Genomic DNA, 21,578 nt, shown 5'->3' with positions numbered 1-21,578 from the left:
GAGTTTAACGTCAGTAGCAGGTAAGTTAATGGAGGGAGTACTAAGAGACAGAATCTACAAGCATTTGGATAGACAGGAGCTTATTAGGGAGAGTCAACATGGCTTTGTGTGTGGTAGGTCATGTTTGACCAATCTGTTGGAGTTTTTCGAGGAGGTTACCAGGAAAGTGGATGAAGGGAAGGCAGTGGATATTGTCTACCTGGACTTCAGTAAGGCCGTTGACAAGGTCCCGCATGGGAGGTTAGTTAGGAAAATTCAGTCGCTAGGTATACATGGAGAGGTGGTAAATTGGATTAGACATTGGCTCAATGGAAGAAGCCAAAGAGTGGTAGTAGAGAATTGCTTCTCTGAGTGGAGGCCTGTGACTAGTGGTGTGCCACAGGGATCAGTGCTGGGTCCATTGTTATTTGTCATCTATATCAATGATCTGGATGATAATGTGGTAAATTGGATCAGCATGTTTGCTGATGATACAAAGATTGGAGGTGTAGTAGACAGTGAGGAAGGTTTTCAGAGCCTGCAGAGGGACTTGGACCAGCTGGAAAAATGGGCTGAAAAATGGCAGATGGAGTTTAATACTGACAAGTGTGAGGTATTGCACGTTGGAAGGACAAACCAAGGTAGAACATACAGGGTAAATGGTAAGGCACTGAGGAGTGCAGTGGAACAGAGGGATCTGGGAATACAGATACAAAATTCCCTAAAAGTGTCGTCACAGGTAGATAGGGTCGTAAAGAGAGCTTTTGGTACATTGGCCTTTATTAATCAAGGTATTGAGTATAAGAGCTGGAATGTTATGATGAGGTTGTATAAGGCATTGGTGAGGCCGAATCTGGAGTATTGTGTTCAGTTTTGGTCACCAAGTTACAGGAAGGATATAAATAAGGTTGAAAGAGTGCAGAGAAGGTTTACAAGGATGTTGCTGGGACCTGAGAAACTCAGTTACAGAGAAAGATTGAATAGGTTAGGACTTTATTCCCTGGAGCGTAGAAGAATGAAGGGAGATTTGATAGAGGTATATAAAATTATGATGGGTATAGATAGAGTGAATGCAAGCAGGCTTTTTCCACTGAGGCAAGGGGAGAAAAAAACCAGAGGACATGGGTTAAGGGTGAGGGGGGAAAAGTTTAAAGGGAACATTAGGGGGGGCTTCTTCACACAGAGAGTGGTGGGAGTATGGAATGAACTGCCAGACGAGGTGGTAAATGCGGGTTCTTTTTTAACATTTAAGAATAAATTGGACAGATACATGGATGGGAGGTGTATGGAGGGATATGTTCTGTGTGCAGGTTAGTGGGACTAGGCAGAAAATGGTTCGGCACAGCCAAGAAGGGCCAAAGGGCCTGTTTCTGTGCTGTAGTTTCTATGGTTCTATGGTTCTATGAAGAAGTTTTTCCTCATCTTGGTCCTAAAAGGCTTCCCCTTTATCCTCAAACTGTGACCCCTCGTTCTGGACTTCCCCAACATCAGGAACAATCTTCCTGCATCTAGCCTGTCCACTTCCTTTAGAATTTTATATGTTTCAATCAGATCTCCCCTCTATCTTCTAAATTCCAGAGAGTATAAGCCTAGTCGATCCAGTCTTTCATCATATGAAAGTCCTGCCATCCCAGGAATCAATCTGGTGAACCTTCTTTGTACTCCCTCTATGGCAAGGATGTCTTTCCTCAGATTAGGGGACCAAAACTGCACACAATACTCAAGTTGTGGTCTCACCAAGGCCTTGTACAACTGCAGTAGTACCTCCCTGCTCCTGTACTCGAATCCTCTTGCTATAAATGCCAGCATACCATTCGCCTTTTTCACTGCCTGCTGTACCTGCATGCCCACTTTCAATGACTGGTGTATAATGACACCCAGGTCTCGTTGCATCTCCCCTTTTCCAAATCGGCCACCATTCAGATAATAGTCTGTTTTCCTGTTCTTGCCACCAAAGTGGGTAACCTCACATTTATCCACATTAAATTGCATCTGCCATGAATTTGCCCACTCACCTAACACATCCAAGTCACCCTGCATCCTCTTAGCATCCTCCTCACAGCTAACACTGCCGCCCAGCTTCGTGTCATCCGTAAACTTGGAGATGCTGCATTTAATTCCCTCGTCTAAGTCATTAATATATATTTTAAGCAAGTGGGCTCCCAGCACTGAGCCTTGCGGTACCCCACTAGCCACTGCCTACCATTATGAAAAGATCCCATTTATTCCCACTCTTTGCTTCCTGTCTGCCAACCAATTCTCTATCCACATCAATACCATTCCCCCAATACCGCATGCTTTAAGTTTGCACACTAATCTTCTTCAGAGGGCCCATTACACTGCCATATCTCTAAATAAAATATAAAGAAAATAATCTGATGTGAAAGATCGACTGTTTATTCCCCTCCATAAATGCTGCCTGACTTGCTGATTTTGTGTGTGTTGCTCTGGGTTTCCAGCATCTACAGAATTTCTTATGTTGATACCTGAATCACTCAGGAGGTTAGTCAGCATCTGCAGAGAGAGAAGTAATGAATGTGAACGTTCATCAGAAGCCCGTTTTTAATCTCCCATCCACGGTTTTCTGTGAATTTTGTTCTTAAAACTTCGCCGCTGCCCTAACTTATCCCATAACAGTGTCATTGGTGGTGCTGTAGGAAACCTGGCCAAGACACAGTGAGATTCCTGAGGACCCCGCTGGATCTCCAGACCAAAAAATGGCAAGTGCTGGATAGAGATCAGCACCTCCTGTGTTAGGGAGGAGTGAGGGTTTACTCTTCTTTCTGGGAAGGTTGATTTGATAAGAACCTAGAGTAGGTTAGAACAAGAATAAGCCCATTGGCCCATGATATTGTGGCAATCTAAAAATTAACTACCTAACTGAACTAATCCCTTCCTCCTACACAATGTCCATACCCCTCCATCTTCTGGACGTTCATGTGCCTCTTGCTTATATACATACCTCTACCATTACCCTGGCAGTACATTCCAGGCAACCACCACTACCTGTGTAAAAAAAATACTTGTCCCACACACCTCCTTTGAACTTGCCCCCTCCCCTGACCTTAAATGAATGCCCTCTAGTATTAGATATTTGGATGCTGGCTGTCTATCTATGCTTCTCATAATCTTACAAACCTCTGTCAGGATTCCCCTCAGTGTCCACCACACCAAAGAAAACAACCCAAGCTTGTTCCACCTCTCCTTATAACTTATTCTATCCAATCCAGGCTGCATCCCGCTAAACCTCTTCAGCACCCTCTCCAGATCCTCCACATGCGTCCGATAATAGGGCAACCAGAATTGAATGCAATACTGCAGGTGCAGCCTAACCTGTTGCTGGAATGAATGTCCAGGGAGATCCCTGCTCTGAAAGTCAGGAGATCCTTTCATGTCCAAACACAGGGAAAGGGGTGTTCACCAGACATTTTCCCTTATGATATAAAACGGGGCCATTCAGCCCATTGACTTGCTGCTGACTCTGATCAATCCTATCAGTTGCATTCTCCCCTTAGCTTCCTGTATGTGTTACTGATCCTCTCAACCCCTTGGAACAACTTACACAACCCATACTTCCTTGCAACTGATAAGGAAACTATTCGGCCCATTGAGTCTATGCTGGCTCTTGGTAAAAGCCCATTCCCCTACTTAGATCCTGCCAAGCTATTTCCCCATCAAGTGTTCCCTGATTTCTCTTCCACCCACCCACACGCTAGGGGAAATTTGCAGTGGCCAATTAACCCAGCAACCAGAAGGTCAAGTAGCATCTGTAGAGGGGAATAAGCAGTCGATGGAGTCGCCTTGATGAGTTGCTCCAGCATTTTGTGTGCATTGCACAAGATTTCCAGCATCTGCAGGATATCTTGTGCCCTCAATTCACCACCCAGCATGCCTTTAGGATGTGGGTGGAAACGAGCACCCGGGGAAACCTCTGGTATGTCGAATGCCGGGTGAACAAATAGTCTTTGGGATATCTGCAAGTCTGTGTCTTTGCTGTTGCTTTGCTCACGCTTGAGTGCTCTGTAGTGCAGTGGCGTATCTAAGGTACGGCAGGTATGGCACGTGCCCTGGGTGCCACTTGAAGGGGGAGCCACTGAGCAGTTTCTATTAAAGTAAGACAAGCCATCCTCGGATAGTGAAAAAAGAATTTTCTTCAGATGAATGATCTGTCTTTGATTATCATGGTGAGAAGCACTAGGATGGCCTTATTTCAGAGCACTGTGTAAGAAGACCATGAAACCTTTCTTCACGAAGAAGAAGGAAAGTGGAGCTGAAGGACGGAAGAGACGAAAGTTGGAGGCGGAGGAAGCCAAGAAGTCAAGCAAGTTCTTCATGCCCTTCTTTGAAAAGCCCGGAACAAGTAGTTTGACACGATCCATGGAGTCGCCTGCACCAGCTACAAGTTTGTTAGAATCTGAAGGTGGATCAAGTACAAATGTGTCACAAGTCGAGGAGGGAGTCAAGTCAGATAAATTCGAGTATGACGAGATTAAGAATGAGGCAGCCACAGAGAACGTGGACATGACAGGAGGGGAAGACGATGGTGGTGATGATAATGTTCAGTTTATTGACGAGATTTTACCTGATGAAATTGAACTTGATGACACTGAACTTAGTGAACTGGACGGTGTCAAAGAGCCTCGAACTATCATACCAGAAGTGATTGAACAGCATGACATTGGACTTCTGAAGTTCGACAAGAATACTGGAAAAGCAATTCTGCCTGACGCATTGAGAACAGAAATAATAAATCTGGGTTCGAAGTATTTCCAGAACAGGGAGGGGCCTTTTCTACCAATAAATAACTGCTCAATGAACAAAACTTAGTTCAAGAGGAAATTGGGAAATAGTTGTGGTGAGGAAGTGACTCGCTCATGGCTGGTCTATTCCCCTTCTAAAAAGTCTGCATTTTGTATCTGTTGTCTTCTCTATTCCCGGTCAGACCATCAATCCTCACTGGAGCAGGAAAGTGGATTCAACCAGTGGAAAGCACCTGAAAGGATTAGTGTTCATGAAAATGCCAAGAATCATCGGGAATGCTTCACACAGTGGAAAGAAATGGAAAGAAATTTAGCTGAAAACAGAGGAGTTATTGATGCGGTATTTCAGTCACAGATTGAGAAGGAAAAGCAGAAGTGGTGTGATATCTTGACGAGAATCCTTCCTGCATAAAATTCCTTGCGACTCAGAACCTGGCTTTGCGAGGACACAGGGAGTCATTTCAGCTAGACGATGACTCCAATCTGGGAAACTTCCTTGGCTTACTGAAACTAATGGCCATCTTTGACCCTGTCATAAAAGGACACCTCACTTAAAAATGCTATTCCCTATTCCCAGTTCCTCCGTCTCTGCTGTATCTGCTCCCAGGATGAGGCTTTCCATTCCAGGACATCTCAAATGTTCCCTTTCTTTAAGGATCGTGGTCTCCCTTCTGCCATCATCAATGATGCCCTCACCCGCATCTCCTCCATTTCCCGCACTTCGTCCCTCACCCAATCCTCCCGTCACCACAACAGGGACGGAGTTCCCCTTGTCCTCACCTACCACCCCACCAGCCTCTGGATCCAGCACATTATCCTCTGCAACTTCCGCCACCTTCAACAGGACCCCACCACTAAGCACATCTTTCCCTCTCCACCCTTCTCCGCCTTCCGCAGGGATCGTCCCCTCCGTGATACCCTGGTCCACACGACCCTCCCCATGGATCTCCCACCCGGCACTTATCCCTGTAAGCGGAAGTGCTACACCTGTCCCTACACCTCCTCTCTTGCCACCATTCAGGGCCCCAAACAGTCCTTCCAGGTGAGGCAACACTGCACTTGTGAGACTGTTGGGGTCATCTATTGCATCTGGTGCTCCTGGTGCGGCCTCCCCTACATCGGTGAAACCCAACGCAGATTGGGGGACTGCTTCATTGAGCACCTCCGCTCCGTCCGCCACAACAAACAGGGTCTCCCAGTAGCCACCCACTTCAACTCTGCTTCACATTCCCATTCGGATACGTCCGTACATGGCCTCCTCTATTACCATGATGAGGCCAAACTCAGGTTGGAGGAGCAACACCTCATATACCGTCTGGGTAGTCTCCAGCCCCTTGGTATGAACATTGAATTCTCCAACTTCCGGTAATTCCCTCCCCCTCCCTTCCCCCATCCCAGTTTCACTCTGCCCCCTCCCCCAGCTGCCTATCACCTCCCTCATGGTCCCGCCTCCTTCTACTACCCATTGTGTTTTCCCCTATTCCTTCTTCACCTTTCCTGCCTCCCACCTCCCTGCCTCCCCTCCCCCACCCCTTGATCTTTCCCCTTACTGGTTTTTCACCTGGAACCTACCAGCCTTCTCCTTCCGACCCTCCCCTCACCTTCTTTACAGGGCCCCTGCCCCCTCCCTCTTCAGTCCTGATGAAGGTCTCGGCCCGAAACATTGACTGATCGTTTCCACGGATACTGCCCAACCTGCTGAGTTCCTCCAGCGTGTTGTGCGTAATGCTTTGACCCCAGCATCTGCAGAGTATTTTGTGTTTAGAACACCTCACTCATTTGAAAAGTCATCCTGGATCCACATCTGATCTTCCACCAGGTGTCCAGAACGAATTCATCCACATGATGGCATCCACTGTTCGCCAGAGTTTACTGAGAAGCATTCGTAAAGCCAAGTACTATGGTCTCATGTCGACTCGACTCCTGATCAGGCACACAGTAAGCAGATGTCAGAAGTAGTGAAGTATGTGGAAGTTGATTTTGAGAGGAAAACAGTCCGTGTTAGAGTCCTTCCTTGGTTTTATCCAGATGAGCCAGAAGGATGCTGAGAGCTTGGTTGAAGACATCTTGAGACAGCTAGAGAAGGATGAAATGGATGAAATGGAGCTACAAGATTGTCGGTCACAGTGCTATGACAACACTGCTGTGATGGCTGGACACAGGAGTGGTGTTCATCAAAGAATAAGTGAGAAAAACAACCTGGCAGTGTTTGTGAATTGCAACAGTCACTCACTGAACTTGGTGGGTGTGCATGCAGCCAAGCAGGATACAATGATGGTCATGTTTTTTGGAACCATGAAGCTCTCTACGTGTTTTACTCTCGTTCAAAACAACACTGGGAAAAACTCAAAAACGCCGTGCCTGTGGTTGTTAAGTCGGAGTCGGAAACCGGGTGGAGTGCAAGGACAGAAGCAGTGAAGCCCATCAACAAGTACCTTGAGGAGATACTTCAGGTTCTCCAGGACATGATAGACAATGAAAACGAGACCAGTGAAACAAGAAGTGACACAAGGCAGCTGTACAAACGCATGTTGAGTTACGATTTTCTGATTTTGCTTGGATTTTGGAACAAAGTACTCATTCGCATCGACCGTATTCAAAAGAGGCTGCAGGATCCTAGGGTGAACCTCCATGATGCTGCCCTGGATTTAGAAGCCCTCCGAGATCATTTTTATGATGAAAGAGAAGTGTTGGACAGTAAGTCACTCAAAGAAGGAGTTGGTCTCTGTCAAGAATAGAATATTGAAGTTGAAAGACATCAGAGACGAAAGAAACGAATGGCTGATGAGAACTCGAGAGACGCTGGGTTAACAGCTAAGGAGGAAATGGAAAGAGTCATGAAGGGAACACTCGACCATCTTCACAGAGAAATGGATGAAAGATTTGCTCCTTTGCATGACACTGATGCCAAGTTTGGGTTCCTTCTTGATGTCGAGGGACTGTGTTACGGCATCAACAGTAAAGACCTAAAGAAGAAGTGCAAAAATTTGGGTGAATTGTACAGCTCTGATGTTGATGGACAGCAGCTATATGAAGAAATTTTGGATTGCAGAATGTTTGTATCAAGGCAGGTCAACATGAAAATATCAAGACCTGAAGAACTTCTTGAATTTATTGTTCAGTATGGAGATGAGAGCATCTTCCCCAATCTTCGCATTGCTATTCAGATAGTGCTAACCATCGCAGTTTCCATCGCCAGCTGTGAGGGATCATTCAGCAAGTTAAAACTAATACTTTCATATTTGAGAGCCTCCATGGGTCAAGGCAGACTCTGTGATCTTGCTCTGCTGAGTGTAGAAGGAGAAGAAACCGAAAAAACTGACTTTGGTCACATCATAGAGCAATTTGCATCAGTGAAAGCAAGGAAGGTGCAGTAATAATTTTCATGTAGTGCCATAATTTGTTAATTAAAAGATTAATGAGCTTGACTTGTATTTTTGAGCTAATATTATGGTAAAGTTATCTAAAAGATGGGTGTCAGATGTTGGACAGGGGCACAATTTCAGTGCTTGCCATAGGTGCTATTTTCCGTAGATACGCCTCTGCAGTGGCAGGTGCCGATGTTTGTTTTTTTGGCAGCGGAGGGAGGGGGGGATTGTTGCTCGCTGCCACTTACGCATGAGAGGAAGGGGTGCTGGGGGTCTTTGGGGTTTTAACATTTAACTGTCATTCATTCTTTAGGGACACTCCTCTGTTTTCGTGGACGGTTGCGAAGAAAAAGCATTTTAGGATGTATATTGTATACATTTCTCTGACATTAAATGTACCTACTGAATCCTTTGCAATTCAGCCTGTGGTGCACTGCTCAACTTAAAGGGTCTATCTGGAGTGGGATGAGAATGAACAGCCATCTGAACCGTCCCTGGCAACCACGACTGAGGCACAGCTGTCAGGAAAGGAACTGAGAACAGGAAATGCTACCCAAAAACTTCCTCCAAATGAGATTCCTTTTGCTCTGACATCAGCAAATGTCTGATACACCCAGCAGGATGCACAACAGCTGTCTACTTTTTCTGGATTGGGGAAGAGTTGAGAGTGGAATTAACGTTCTGTTGCAATGGCGGAGAGAAGGAGAGGGATGGTGCCAACATGGTCACCAGCAGGATCAAGAACAGACAGTTCCCTTCAACAATTTGGTTCTTGAACCAGCTGAGAAAACCATAATCACTACAGTTTAGCAACACGCTGACTTTGATCACTTTGCACTAACATGGGGATTTTTAGAATTCTAATTATGTCCTTTCTCGTAAAAATTGTGGTTAATTCATTTATTTTTTGTGAATGATAGTTATACAATGTCTGTAATGCCGATGCAGACAAGTTTATCAATGTCATGCATGTACCTGTACATATTCCACTTTGAATTTGAATGATAGAAGGGCAGGAGAGGATAAAAGATGCAGGAGGAATTAACTTCATCTCATGTTCTCCATATTTATTGTTTAATTATTTATTATTATTATTTTCTCTCTTTTGTACTTGCACAGTTTTTTGCACATTGGTTGTTTGTCTGCCCTGTTGGGTGTGGTCTTTCATTGACTCTTTTATTGTTCTTGGACTTACAGAGTGTTACCGCAAGAAAACAAATCGCAGGCTGACAGATGTGGACTTTGATAATAAATTTACTTTGGACTTTGAACTTCTCCCAAGAGAAAAGTCAAGCAATCAGTGTAATGGGAGACCATGTTCTCTTCACCCCTTTTGGATGTGGTCAAAAACGCCCTGTACGTTCATTGTCAGTCCTGTCAGAGCTCTGGGCTCTGGAATCTGTGGGTCTGGACACAGGCAAGAATGAGCTACAGCTACTATTTGGAGAAGAAGATCAAAGAGATTAAATGTTCAAAGGTGAGCTTTACATGTTAGATGTACATTGAGACATTCTGTAAAATGCATTGCTCTATGTCAATGACCAATGTTCTCTGAGGATTGTACTGGGGAGAGACTGCAAGCTTCACAGTGATTCTGGCACCAGCGTAGCATGCCCACAGCTCACGAACGTTAACCATACGTTAGGGAGACTGGAGAACGAGGAGGAAACCCCTGCAGCCATGGGGAGAACATACAAACTCCCCGTGACTGTGGCAGGAATCAAACTCTGATTAAAGATTGCTAGCACTGTGATAGCATTACAGTCTCCATGAGGCTACGAAACCTAGATCCAGTTTTCCTCACCGTAGACGCCCCTGACCTGCTGAGTGCTTCCAGCATTCTCCATAGGTCTTCTGCAATTCCCTAGTTTATGGAAGGGAAGTCTTCCTGGAAAATGTTACATTAAATAGTCTTTCATAAGTCAGAACGGCGCAGTGCAAGGGTGCACAATATATCTACTGTGTCACAGGGTGACTACACAAAAAAAATCACTAGCTTTGAGATCCTGAGCTCATGAAAAGTGCTACGCAATAATCCTTGCCATATACTGCAGCGATTTCATTGCAAGTATTTATTTCTCTGCTGCTATATTTATTTTTTCTCATCTCATTGATTCCACTCGCAATGGCAAACAAATATGCAAGGTGCAAGAAAAGGCTAGTCAGCCCCTCAAGCTTGCCCCACTGCCCTGTCTGATAATGGCTGATCTGCCCCAGGCCTCGGTTCCTCTCCACCACCTGTTCCTGGTTAATTCGGAAACCAGCCAGAACTGGTAACTGGAGTTACTGTCAGTGGTCTCATAACTTACGTCTACTCTTCTTTCAGAAGTTTGCAAGGAGCCAGAAGGTAACAGGTGAGATGCTGTGCTAAAGGAGCCAGCCAGCACTAAATGGGTACTATGGTCTTTCGTGTTGTCGCCATTCCACAATTCCACAGTCCTACCTGGGACTGTAAGCTAAAGCACAACAGCTTCTGCAGATCAGGAGATCCAGACTAACACGCAGAAAATGCCGGAGGAACTTAGCAGGTCAGGCAGCATCTATGAACAGTCGATGTCTCAGGCCAAGACCTTTCATAAGGACTGGAGAAGGGGAAGAAGCCAGAATCAGAATGTTGTTGGTGGGGGTGTGAAAATACATGCTGGAAGGTGATTGGTGAAGGAGCACATGACTGAACGTTCAGAGAGCAGCAGAGATCTCAGAGGGTCTTCCAGTCCTGATGCAGAGCCTCGGCCTGAAGCATTGACTATTCCTCTCCAGAAGATACCTAACCTGCTGCGTTCCTCAGCACTGTGTGTGTGTTCCTGTGGGAATGTAATCTGAAGTTTCAGCAGAGCTTCTTCTACCACACACTTGAGTGTCTACAGTATATGGACTGTGAGAAAGGCAATTTGCAGAAGCAAAAGCAAGAGCGTTAGTATGGCTTAATGTTCAACTGAAATACCACAGGAATAAATATACTTGTTTATTTTTGACTTGATGAAAGGTCTGAGACGATGTGTTTGGAGAGGTCATGCTCTTCTCCATTCGAAGGGCTTTGCTCTAAATTTGTAAGCTATCACAGACGTTTAGCTGAAGCAGATATCCTGAAGCTCGATTCGTAACAGAAGATCGTTTGTTATTGAGTTTAAATAACTTGTTAACAGAACAGGTGGTACTTTTTGTAACTTGAGTATGTGGGGAGCTGATGGAAAGCATTGTACTGCATGGTGATCCTATCTAGAACATAGAACAGTACAGCACAGGAAAGGCTCTGTAGTGAGTGGTGATAAGCTGAACTAATTAAGTTAGTAATTAGACATTGAACTAAGCCAATCCTTTGTGGCTACACACTGTCCATACTCCTTCATTTTTGCACATTCATGCGTCTTTGTAAGACCCCTTAAACATCTCTGTAGCATCTGCCTCCATCACCATCCCTGGCAGCAGGTTCAAGGCACCACTCGGCCTACATAAAAATCCTTGCCCCATCTACCACACTCGCCTTAAATGCATGCCCTGTCGTGTTAGACGTGTTGACCTTGGATACCGGCTGCCCACTCTATCTATGCCTCTGATGATCTTATAAATCTCTGTCTCTATCCCCTTAGCCACTGGCATACCAGAGAAAGCGACGCAAGTTTGTCCAACTTCCTCTTACAGCTCATCACCTTTAATCCAAGCTTCCTCATTGAGCTTTAATAGGGCATCCAGGTTCGAATGCAATACTCCACGTCTTCCTGAACCTGACTGATATAAAGCTTGATGATACAAAGAAAACTTGACCTGCATATCTTCTTTAATTATTCCCCCCCCTTACCTTAAGACTGTGCCCTCTAGAATTTGACATTTGTCTCCATAAATGCCTCTCATAATCTGACAGGTTCTCCCCTCGGGCTTCAAAGCTGCAGAGAGTTGTAAAGTGAGCCAGCTCCATTGTGGGTGCGATGGACTTCTTCTGTCAAGGACATCTTCAAAAGGTGATGTCTCAAAAAAGCAACGTCCATCATTAAGGTCGCTCACCACCTGGGAAATGCCTTCTTCTCATTTTACTGTCAGGAAGGTGGTACAGGAGCCCGAAAGGACATTGTAGGAACAGCTTCTTCTCCTCTGCCATCAGATTTATGAACAGTTCATGAACCCATGAACAGCACCTCACAATTTTGCTGTGTTTGCATTATATTTATGTATATCTTAATGTAACTTACAGTATTTCATGTATTGCATTGTATTGCTGCTGCAAAACAACAAATCTCATGACATATCAGTGTTGAGAAACCTGATTCTCATTTCAGAGAAAAATGGCAACAATTTGTCCAACCTCTAATCCAGGAAACATCCTGGTAAGTCTCTTCTGCCCCCCCCTCCAAAGCCCACAATTCATTTCATAGTCATACTTTATTGATCCCGGGGGAAACTGGTTTTTGTTACAGTTGCACCATAAATAATAAATGGTAATAAAACCATAAATAATTAAATAGTAATATGTAAAATTATACCAGGAAATAAGTCCAGGACCAGCCTATTGGCCACAAAAATAATAAAGTTTGATGGCCACAAGCAGGAATGACTTCCTATGACGCTCTGTGCTGCATTTCAGTGGAAATGGCGTAACCAGAACTCAGTGCAATACTCTTGTGTGATATCAACCAAAAGTGTCCGCAGCCTGAGGTGGTGAGTTGGAGTCTGAGTTTTGGACACTGGAACACATCTGGGAAACTTCCCCTACCTGCTGGGCACTGGTTAGTCGTATTGGGTTATTATTGTCACACGTACCAAGATACAGAGAAAAGGTTGTCATGCATTCTGTTCATACAGATCAAATCATTACACAATGCATTGAGGTAGAACAAGCCTTGGGAGAGGGCAGAAGGGAGAATGTCCATGGTGGATGGGGTCTTTGATTATGCTGGATTCTTTACTGAGGCAGCAAGAAGCATCGAGACAGCACCCATAGAGGGAATACTGGTTTATGTGGTGTGATGGGTGAGCCACAGTTGGCAGGACGAACCCTCGTTCCAGTCGCAGACTGAGTTCGAGGGGCAGTTAGCCCAGATGTAGGCACCGTGCTGGTACATGACCCAGTCTGTGAATTGAGGAATGGGGTCCATGACACAGTGAGGGAGCTACATACTAGGCTGCAGTGTCACAGGGAGCAGCGCCTCTTGCTTGGCAAGCAGGGTGGCAGAAGAGGAGGAGCCAATGCCTCACGGTCCTGGCAATGCTGGTTCAATCCCAGCCTCTGGGTGTGGAGTCTGCACATTCTCCCTGTGACCACTGGGACTTCCCCCCAGTTGCTCCAGTTCCCTCTGAGATGTTAGTCAGTCGGTTGATTGGCTGCTGTAAATTGTCCCTTAGCACCTAGATTGTTTGGGGGTCAGTTAGTGGGAATATGGGGAGAATGAAATGGGATTAACATAAAAACAGATACTTGATGCTCAACAAGGACTCAATAAGCTGAAGGGCTCACTTTCATGTTCAACACCCCTATGGAGCTTTGACTAAATGTGGTACAGATCAGAATCGGGTAGACTATATATTGTGAAAATTTACAGCAGCAATACAGTGCGAGACGTAAAAAGACTGCTATAAACACAAGATTCTGCAGATGCTGGAACTACAGAGTAACACACATAAAATGCTGGAAGAACTCTGCAGGTCAGGCAGCATCGATGGAAAGGAATAAAGAGTCGACGTTTTGGTCTGAAACCCTTGAGACAGGAGTCCCGATGAAGGGTCTCGGCCCAAAACGTCGACTCTTTATTCCTTTGCATTGATACTGCCTGACCTGCTGAGTTCTTCCAGCACTTTGAGTGTCTAAAGAGTTACTGTAAGTTACAATAAGAAATATTTTTTAAAAAGTAGTGCAAAAAGTGTGATTTCCAGCAACTGCAGAATCTCTTGCGTTTGTGATCTGCAAAATAGTAAAGCAGTGTTCGTGGGTTAACGGGCATTCCGGAATCCGATAGCAGAGGGGAAGAAGCTGTTACTAAAAAGTTAAGTGTGTGTCCTCAGGCTCCTGTATTTCCTCCCTGATGGTAGCAGTGAGAGAAAGGCACGCCCTGTATGGTGGGGTCCTTAATCACGGGTGCTCCTTATTGAGGCATCGCCTTTTCAATAACTCCTCAATGGTAAAATATAGTCATCAGTTAAAGGATTTCCTGTGCTAGGCATTGCCTGTCATGTATTTCCTGTTGGTCTTCCAGTTCCACCACAGCAGACCAGTCCTGGTTTCTCGCCTTCCCTCCAGCTGCCTCAAACCTTGCACGTTGTCCAGTCCCACTGATCCCTCCTCCCACTCCTCACTGTCTCTTGCACCTGCTCTGAAGCGAGAGGCCATTCAACCCATCCTGTCCATGCCAGCTCCCGGAAGGGCAATTCCAACCACCCCAATCACTGACCAATACCCCTGCAACTTATTTCCCCTAAAGGCTCCCACTCAACTCCCACCCTGATTCTCCTCCCTCCCATGATTAGCAGTGGCTGATTAACCCACGCCCTGGTCACTGCTGATGTCACACAGTGGTCAGGGCTGATCCTGCACTGGTAGGATATCTCTTCTAAAATTCAGCCTCATTGTTCAGAAGCATAGACATAGAAAACCTACAGCACAATACAGGCCCTTCAACCCACAAAGTTGTGCCAAACATGTCCTTACCTTAGAAATCACCAGGCTTACCTATAGCCCTCTATTTTTCTAAGCTCCATGTACCTATCCAAAAGTCTCTTAAAAGACCCTGTCATATCCGCCTCCACCACCATTGCTGGCAGCCCATTCCACGCACTCACCACTCTACGAGTAAAAAACTTACCCGACATCTCCTCTGTACCTACTCCCTAGCATCTTAAACCTGTGTCCTCTTGTGGAAACTATTTCAGACCTGGGAAAAAGCCTCTGACTATCCACACGATCAATGCCTCTCATCATCTTATACACCTGTATCAGGTCACCTCTCATCCTCTTTTCTAAGAGGCAGTGGCTCTCACATTCTCACCTGTCCTCATGCTGAGCAGAGAGGTGTAGACACAGCTCTAAACAAAAATCAGCCTCAGAAACCAGCCTCCCCTCCATGGACTCTTGTCTACACTTCTCACTGCCTTGGTAAGGCAGCCAGCATAGTCAAGGTCCCCACCCACCCTGTGACATTTTCACTTCTCTCCTCTTCCATTGGGCAGAAAATACAGAAGTCTGAAAGCACATACCACTATGCTCAAGGACAACTCCTTCCCACTCTTAAAAGGCTATTAAATATTTCCCTAGTATGATAGGTTGGAGTCTTGACCTCACAATCTACCTTGCACCTTATTGTCCACCTGGAGCGCATTTTCTCTGTCCTTGTTACACTTCATCCTGCATTCTGCTATTGTTTTAGCTTGTGCTACCTCAATACGCCGTGTAATGATCTGATCGGCGTGAGCAGTGTGCAAGGCAAGTTTTTCACTGTACCTCTGTCCATGCGTACCCTCACAATCGATTCAATTCACCACCCAGGACATGGCCTCCTCTCATTGTTACTGTCAGGAAGGAGGTTAGGAAGCCTGAAGGCTCACACACAGCGATTCAGGAACAGCTCCTTCCCCTCCGCCATCTGTTCTCTAAATGAACACTACCTCACTACTTACTATTTCCACTTTCGCACTACTTACTTAATTTAACTATTCAATATACATATACTTACCGTAATTACGCTTTTTTTCTTGTTTGTATTGCATGGTATTGTTGCCACAAAGTTGACAAATTTCACCAACATATGCCAGTGATATTAAACCTGATGCCCATGTGACAATAATAAACCAACATCAAGTCCACGTAGCAAAATTATCTTTGTTGACCTGCCCCTTCCTCACCTCCTTCTTTGTGCCATTTCTCCATAGCTCGCAATTCCCCAATCTTTCCAATACTCATCTCTTTTCTTTTTGAACTTTCACAAAGGTTTACCTTCCACACCCCACTGGGGCAGACAGTTCCAGAGATTCACTACCTTCATCTCAGCTTTAAATGAAAATCCACGAACCTTGTCCCAACCCCCCCCCCCAACCCACCCCCGTTTGAACCACTTTCACTGTGGACACATCTTGCTTCCTTCCTTCTCAAGCCCCATTTGGATCTTATGCAACTGAATAAGTTCGCTCCTCATCTGATAAAACTCCAAAAAATACAGGTCTGATTTTGTTGGCCACTTGTGACAATACCTGCCCTCTAACCTCTTCCAGTGTGTGCACACGATCACCTGGATCCCTCTGCACTTCATGTATTTGCAATAATCTCTCCTTTTAGAAATAAGCTGCCTTTAGATATCCGTGTGTCCATGAGCCTAACAGGCAGCAGGCCCACAGGTGGCCTGTCTTGGGGTTAAAGGACAGGGCTGGGTGGGAGGGAGGAAAGGGGTTTCTTTTGTTGCTGCTGTTCTGCTGAACATTGTGGGTCTGCTATGTTGGCGCCCAAACCTGTGGTGACACTTGTGAGCTTCCCCCAGCGCAGCATTAGATTGTGTTGGTTCTTGGTGCAAGCGGTTTCATTTCTGTTGGTTTCTATGATAAATAAAATCCCAATATGAATACGGATTCCTCTTGTCAAAGTGCAGGGCCCTGGGATTTCAGAGTCCAAATGTCCTCAGCTCTGCATGCCCTCTCATCTAGTTTCGTGTCGTTCGGCAAACGTGGGCACTTTACAGCTGGTCACTGGTAACAGACAGGAAATCCCCACACCTCTGTCTCCATGGCAACAGCCACAGGGGGTACACCACTGTCTCCATACGCATACCACACTGCTTCGGGAAAAGATCACCAACACTGAGTTCTCAGTCTGGAGCTCCCTCCCGAACAATACTGTGAAGGCCACTCAGCCCTTTTCTTTTCCCCTCACTACCTCCACCTTCTTAGGCACAGTCAGGGACGTGGATCAAATACTAGCCTTGCCAGTGACCCCCATGTCCCTGACAACAAACAAAAGCACAAGCTCCTTCTGGTTCCGGAGTAACCCCGAAGCTTTGGCAAGCTACCTCTGAGATCCAAGTCTCCCTACCTGGCAGAAGGTGTAGGCTTCCTCCGGAGGCATTAGGGATTTCCTTCCATCCGGATCCTGTGCCAAGCAGCTGGGACACACCAGCGCAAGATCCTTGGGGCAGAAGAGCATTGGCTGTGCCCAGTGGGAAGGGCACCTCTGTCCAGTCATTGCAGGTTCCAGGTCCAGTCGCAGGACATCCAGGCTGGTCACCAAGGTGGCCAGCAGCTGGTTAGTCTTCAGCTCCCTCCTGGGGAACGTCTGGCTGCACTGAGGGCACGGGACGGTGCCCTCCTGGCCGGCCCACAGCCCCAGGACACAGGGTCTGCAGAAGTTGTGTCCGCAGTCCAGGGTCACGGGCTCAATGTAGGTCTGCATGCAGACACCACAGCACAAGCTCTGGCTCAGTCTCTCAGCCATTTGCCCCTCTTGCTGCAGCTCCTGTTCAATTTAACCACACTGCACTCGTCCAGGACTGTATTTTTAGATGCTTCACTTCCTGCTTTCAGTATTACAGTTCAACGGGGTGGTCAGTGATACAGCGCGCAAAGGGAACCCTCTGGGCCAATCAGTTAGCAAGTGTTTCAGCTGAGGGCAGTAAGCTGGGGAACAAAATGCACATCTGGTCAAAGCACCCAGCACACGGAGGATCCTTCAGTACTATCCCGTCACACACTCCCAGGGCAAGGACAGCACAGGTTAAACACAGAGTGAAGCTCCCTCCACACTGTCCCTCACACACTCCCAGGGCAGAGACGGTATGGGTTAGACACAGGGTGAAGCTCCCTCCACACTGTCCCATCACACACTCCCAGGGCAGGGACTGCATGGGTTAGACACAGGGTGAAGCTCCCTCCACACTGTCCCATCACACACTCCCAGGGCAGGGACTGCATGGGTTAGACACAGGGTGAAGCTCCCTCCACACTGTCCCATCACACACTCCCAGGGCAGAGACGGTACGGGTTAGACACAGTGTGAAGCTCCCTCCACACTGTCCCATCACACACTCCCAGGGCAGAGACGAGACGGGTTAGACACAGGGTGAAGCTCCCTCCACACTGTCCCTCACACACTCCCAGGGCAGAGACGGTACAGGTTAAACACAGAGTGAAGCTCCCTCCACACTGTCCCATCACACACTCCCAGGGCAGGGACTGCATGGGTTGGACACAGAGTGAAGCTCCCTCCACATTGTCCCATCACACACTCCCAGGGCAGAGACGGTACGGGTTAAACACAGAGTGAAGCTCCCTCCACACTGTCCCATCACACACTCCCAGGGCAGAGACGGTACGGGTTAGACACAGTGTGAAGCTCCCTCCACACTGTCCCATCACACACTCCCAGGGCAGAGACGAGACGGGTTAGACACAGGGTGAAGCTCCCTCCACACTGTCCCTCACACACTCCCAGGGCAGAGACGGTACAGGTTAAACACAGAGTGAAGCTCCCTCCACACTGTCCCATCACACACTCCCAGGGCAGGGACTGCATGGGTTAGACACAGAGTGAAGCTCCCTCCACACTGTCCCATCACACACTCCCAGGGCAGGGACTGCATGGGTTGGACACAGAGTGAAGCTCCCTCCACACTGTCCCATCACACACTCCCAGGGCAGAGACAGTACGGGTTAGACACAGAGTGAAGCTCCCTCCACACTGTCCCATCACACATTCCCAGGGCAGAGACGGTACGGGTTAGACACAGAGTGAAGTTCCCTCCACACTGTCCCTCACACACTCCCAGGGCAGAGACGGTACGGGTTAGACACAGAGTGAAGTTCCTTCTGCACTTTCCTGTCACTCTCTCCCTGGATAGAGACAACATGGGTTAGAAATGAAGAACAGTGTATGATAAGATACAAGAAGGTAAGATTATAAGATTAACTTTATTTTTCACATTGTAACATACAGCAAAATACATTGTTTGCATCACATGAAATCAGTGAGGATTTACTGGCAGCCCTCAAGTGTCACCATGCTTCTGACATCAATGCGGCCTGCCCACAACTCATTGTTCCCTGACTGTACATCTTTGGACTGTGGGAGGAAACCAGAACACTCAGAGGAAACTCACATGGTCATAAATTCCCTCCACACCGGGGGTTCCCAACCACATTTTTATGCTTTGGAGCCTCACCATTAACCAAGGCGTCCATAGACCACAGTTTGGGAACCCCTGCTCTATACAGTCCCATTAAGCTCTGCTGGGGCAGGGAGAGGCACAGACTGAAGCTCCTTTCTCACTGCCTCATCACACACTCTCAGAGCAGGGACAGCACAGGCTGAACAAAGAGTGAAGTTCCTTCTACACCGTCCCACCACACTCTCCTGGAACAGGGACAGCACTTCCTCCCTCTCTGCCGAGGATGTATGGTTCCTTAAGGTTGTTACAGCCGGGAGTGGTAGTGGGGACAAGCTCCCACTGCCTATTAAATGATCCCAATGGTGTACGACCCAATAGCCTCTGACAACCAAGTCCAGCTCCTGACCTTCACATGTGGCTTAGCTACTAAGACGGTGGAGCCATTTCTACTGACAGGAGAAGGGGTAAAAGCGTCTTAAAGCCAGTGGCTTCGGGCAGATGGGGCTTGTTAGCTGTGGTTGGCAGCAGATCTAGGAGAAGGAAAACTCGGATCTCAAACCTCCGCTGGCTTGCGGCCATACCCACTTATGGGGAAGGCTTCAGGAGTAAACCCCAGGGAAACATCTGGAGCTGGAGTCTCTAAGGCAGTCCTGTGTTGAGCTCAATGCTGACTGACAACTCCTGTGATGCTACTGGTGCCAAACCGTATTGGTCTCTGCTGTTCCTTTGGGTTCATCAGATGCCTGGAGAGGGGGAGCTTGCTACATGGGCAACAGCTTGCTCTCCATATTGTACTGCCCAGGCTTGCATATCTAGACAGCTAAGATGCAACGTCCATGGTTGACCATGACCAACAGAGACCTCATCTCATCTCGTGTCATTTCCTAAGGTATGTCCATGCCCCAGTGTCCCTGGAGAGAGTGAGAGAGTGTCTGTTGGTACATTGGAGGCCTTCTAGGACCAGTAGGTCCTCAGGGGCTGGTGTGCATCCTGGATATGGAAGGTAATGGTTTAACGTAATGTTTACATTTAATGTAGTAAAATGGAACCTCCAGAGTGCAACTAAACCAAGAGCAAATTTGGATGAATCTAAGCATACTCTGAATCCTTTGAATCATTGGGATGTGGGAGGACATAGGAGCAGAATTAGGCTATTCGGTTCACTGTCCACTCTGCCATTCCATCATGGCTGATCGATTGTCCGTCTCAGCTCTATTCTCCTGCCTTCCCCCCTTACTAATCAACAAACCTTTCAACCTCAGCAGTAAACACATCCATTGAAAAGCACTGAGGAAACTGGTGTCATGAAACTTGTTGTTATGAAGCGGCAGTAGAATCCAATACATAATAATACAATTTGTAAATTACTGTAAGTATATATATATAAAAAGTTAAATTAACTAAGTCGTGCAAAAAGAGAAAAAGAAGTAGTGAGGTAGTATTCGTGGGTTAATGGGTCATCGTGCCCGACGCCGGACCCCTAGGCCTGAATCGACCTGGTAGTAGTAGTAGTTCATGGGTTCAATGGCCATTCAGAAGTCGGGTGGCAGAGGAGAAAGAAGCTGTTCCTGAATTGTTGAGTGTGTGCTTTCAGGCTTCATTGGCTTGAAGGTTCTGCATTGCACAAATCTTATGATATTTTGAAATAAAAAGTAAAATTACAAACCAAGACATTTGATGGAAATTCGTTTGTGGGAAACAATATTTTGAACTGGGAGAATTTCCACTTGCAAAAGGAGTTGTCAGTGTACAGAGCCAATAGCACAGGCCTGTGAGACTAAATACCCGTAGGGAGAGCACTGATAGTCACATAGGCCACTGCTCCTCTGTTACCCAGGCTCTCCTGCCTTCCTCTGTGGATCTTAAATAGAAGCATTACAGCAGCTAGAAGCACATGTAAAGGCACAGTGAAGGAGTAAGAATGGCGATGGATTGATTCTCTTCAGGCAAGGCAGAGACTTCAGCTGAGATAGAGGTATAGCTTGATTTGAGTTAAATATATCACTTATTTATTTAAAATAGACTTGTTCTGTAACTCTCTTCCCATTTTAGTTAATAGTGGTGAAGTTGAATGAATAAGAGTGTTTTATATTTTCTGGATGTCTTGGTTGTCTTTGTGAACTGGATTGTACGTCTGAGGTACCATTCTGCTTGGGAAATGCGGTACTCAGTTAAAGCCACAGAAAGGATTGGATAATGCACAGGAAAGACCCTATCAAAGGAATGCTTAAGGTCTTGGTTGAACAGTATCGGAAGCTGAGTTGTATTCAGGGCTCGTTCCTTGTTATTCACTGTCTTCTCACCAGAGGGCAGCAGTGAGAAAGTAGGGAGCTGAGATGGGGGTGGAGCTTCAGGCGTTGGGTTTATTAACTGTTGAATATCCAGTACTAAACTAACTC

General features: G+C 46.5%; 1 protein-coding gene across 1 annotated transcript in view; it reads right to left on the bottom strand.

Moving 5' to 3' along the window:
- The window catches only part of LOC140197402 (zinc-binding protein A33-like), a 39,300-nt gene extending 21,773 nt beyond the window's left edge, over positions 1–17,527 (bottom strand). The window contains exon 1 of the mRNA XM_072257359.1: positions 17,112–17,527. Coding sequence (XP_072113460.1) covers positions 17,112–17,510 — 399 coding nt within the window. The 5' untranslated portion in view covers positions 17,511–17,527. The remainder of the gene's footprint in view (positions 1–17,111) is intronic.
- Between the last annotated feature and the right edge of the window lie 4,051 nt (positions 17,528–21,578).

Source organism: Mobula birostris, chromosome 5 (genome assembly GCF_030028105.1).
Source record: "Mobula birostris isolate sMobBir1 chromosome 5, sMobBir1.hap1, whole genome shotgun sequence".
NCBI lineage: Eukaryota > Metazoa > Chordata > Chondrichthyes > Myliobatiformes > Myliobatidae > Mobula > Mobula birostris.
Note: the sequence above shows the minus strand (reverse complement) of the source record. Positions and strands in the feature narration are given on the sequence as shown.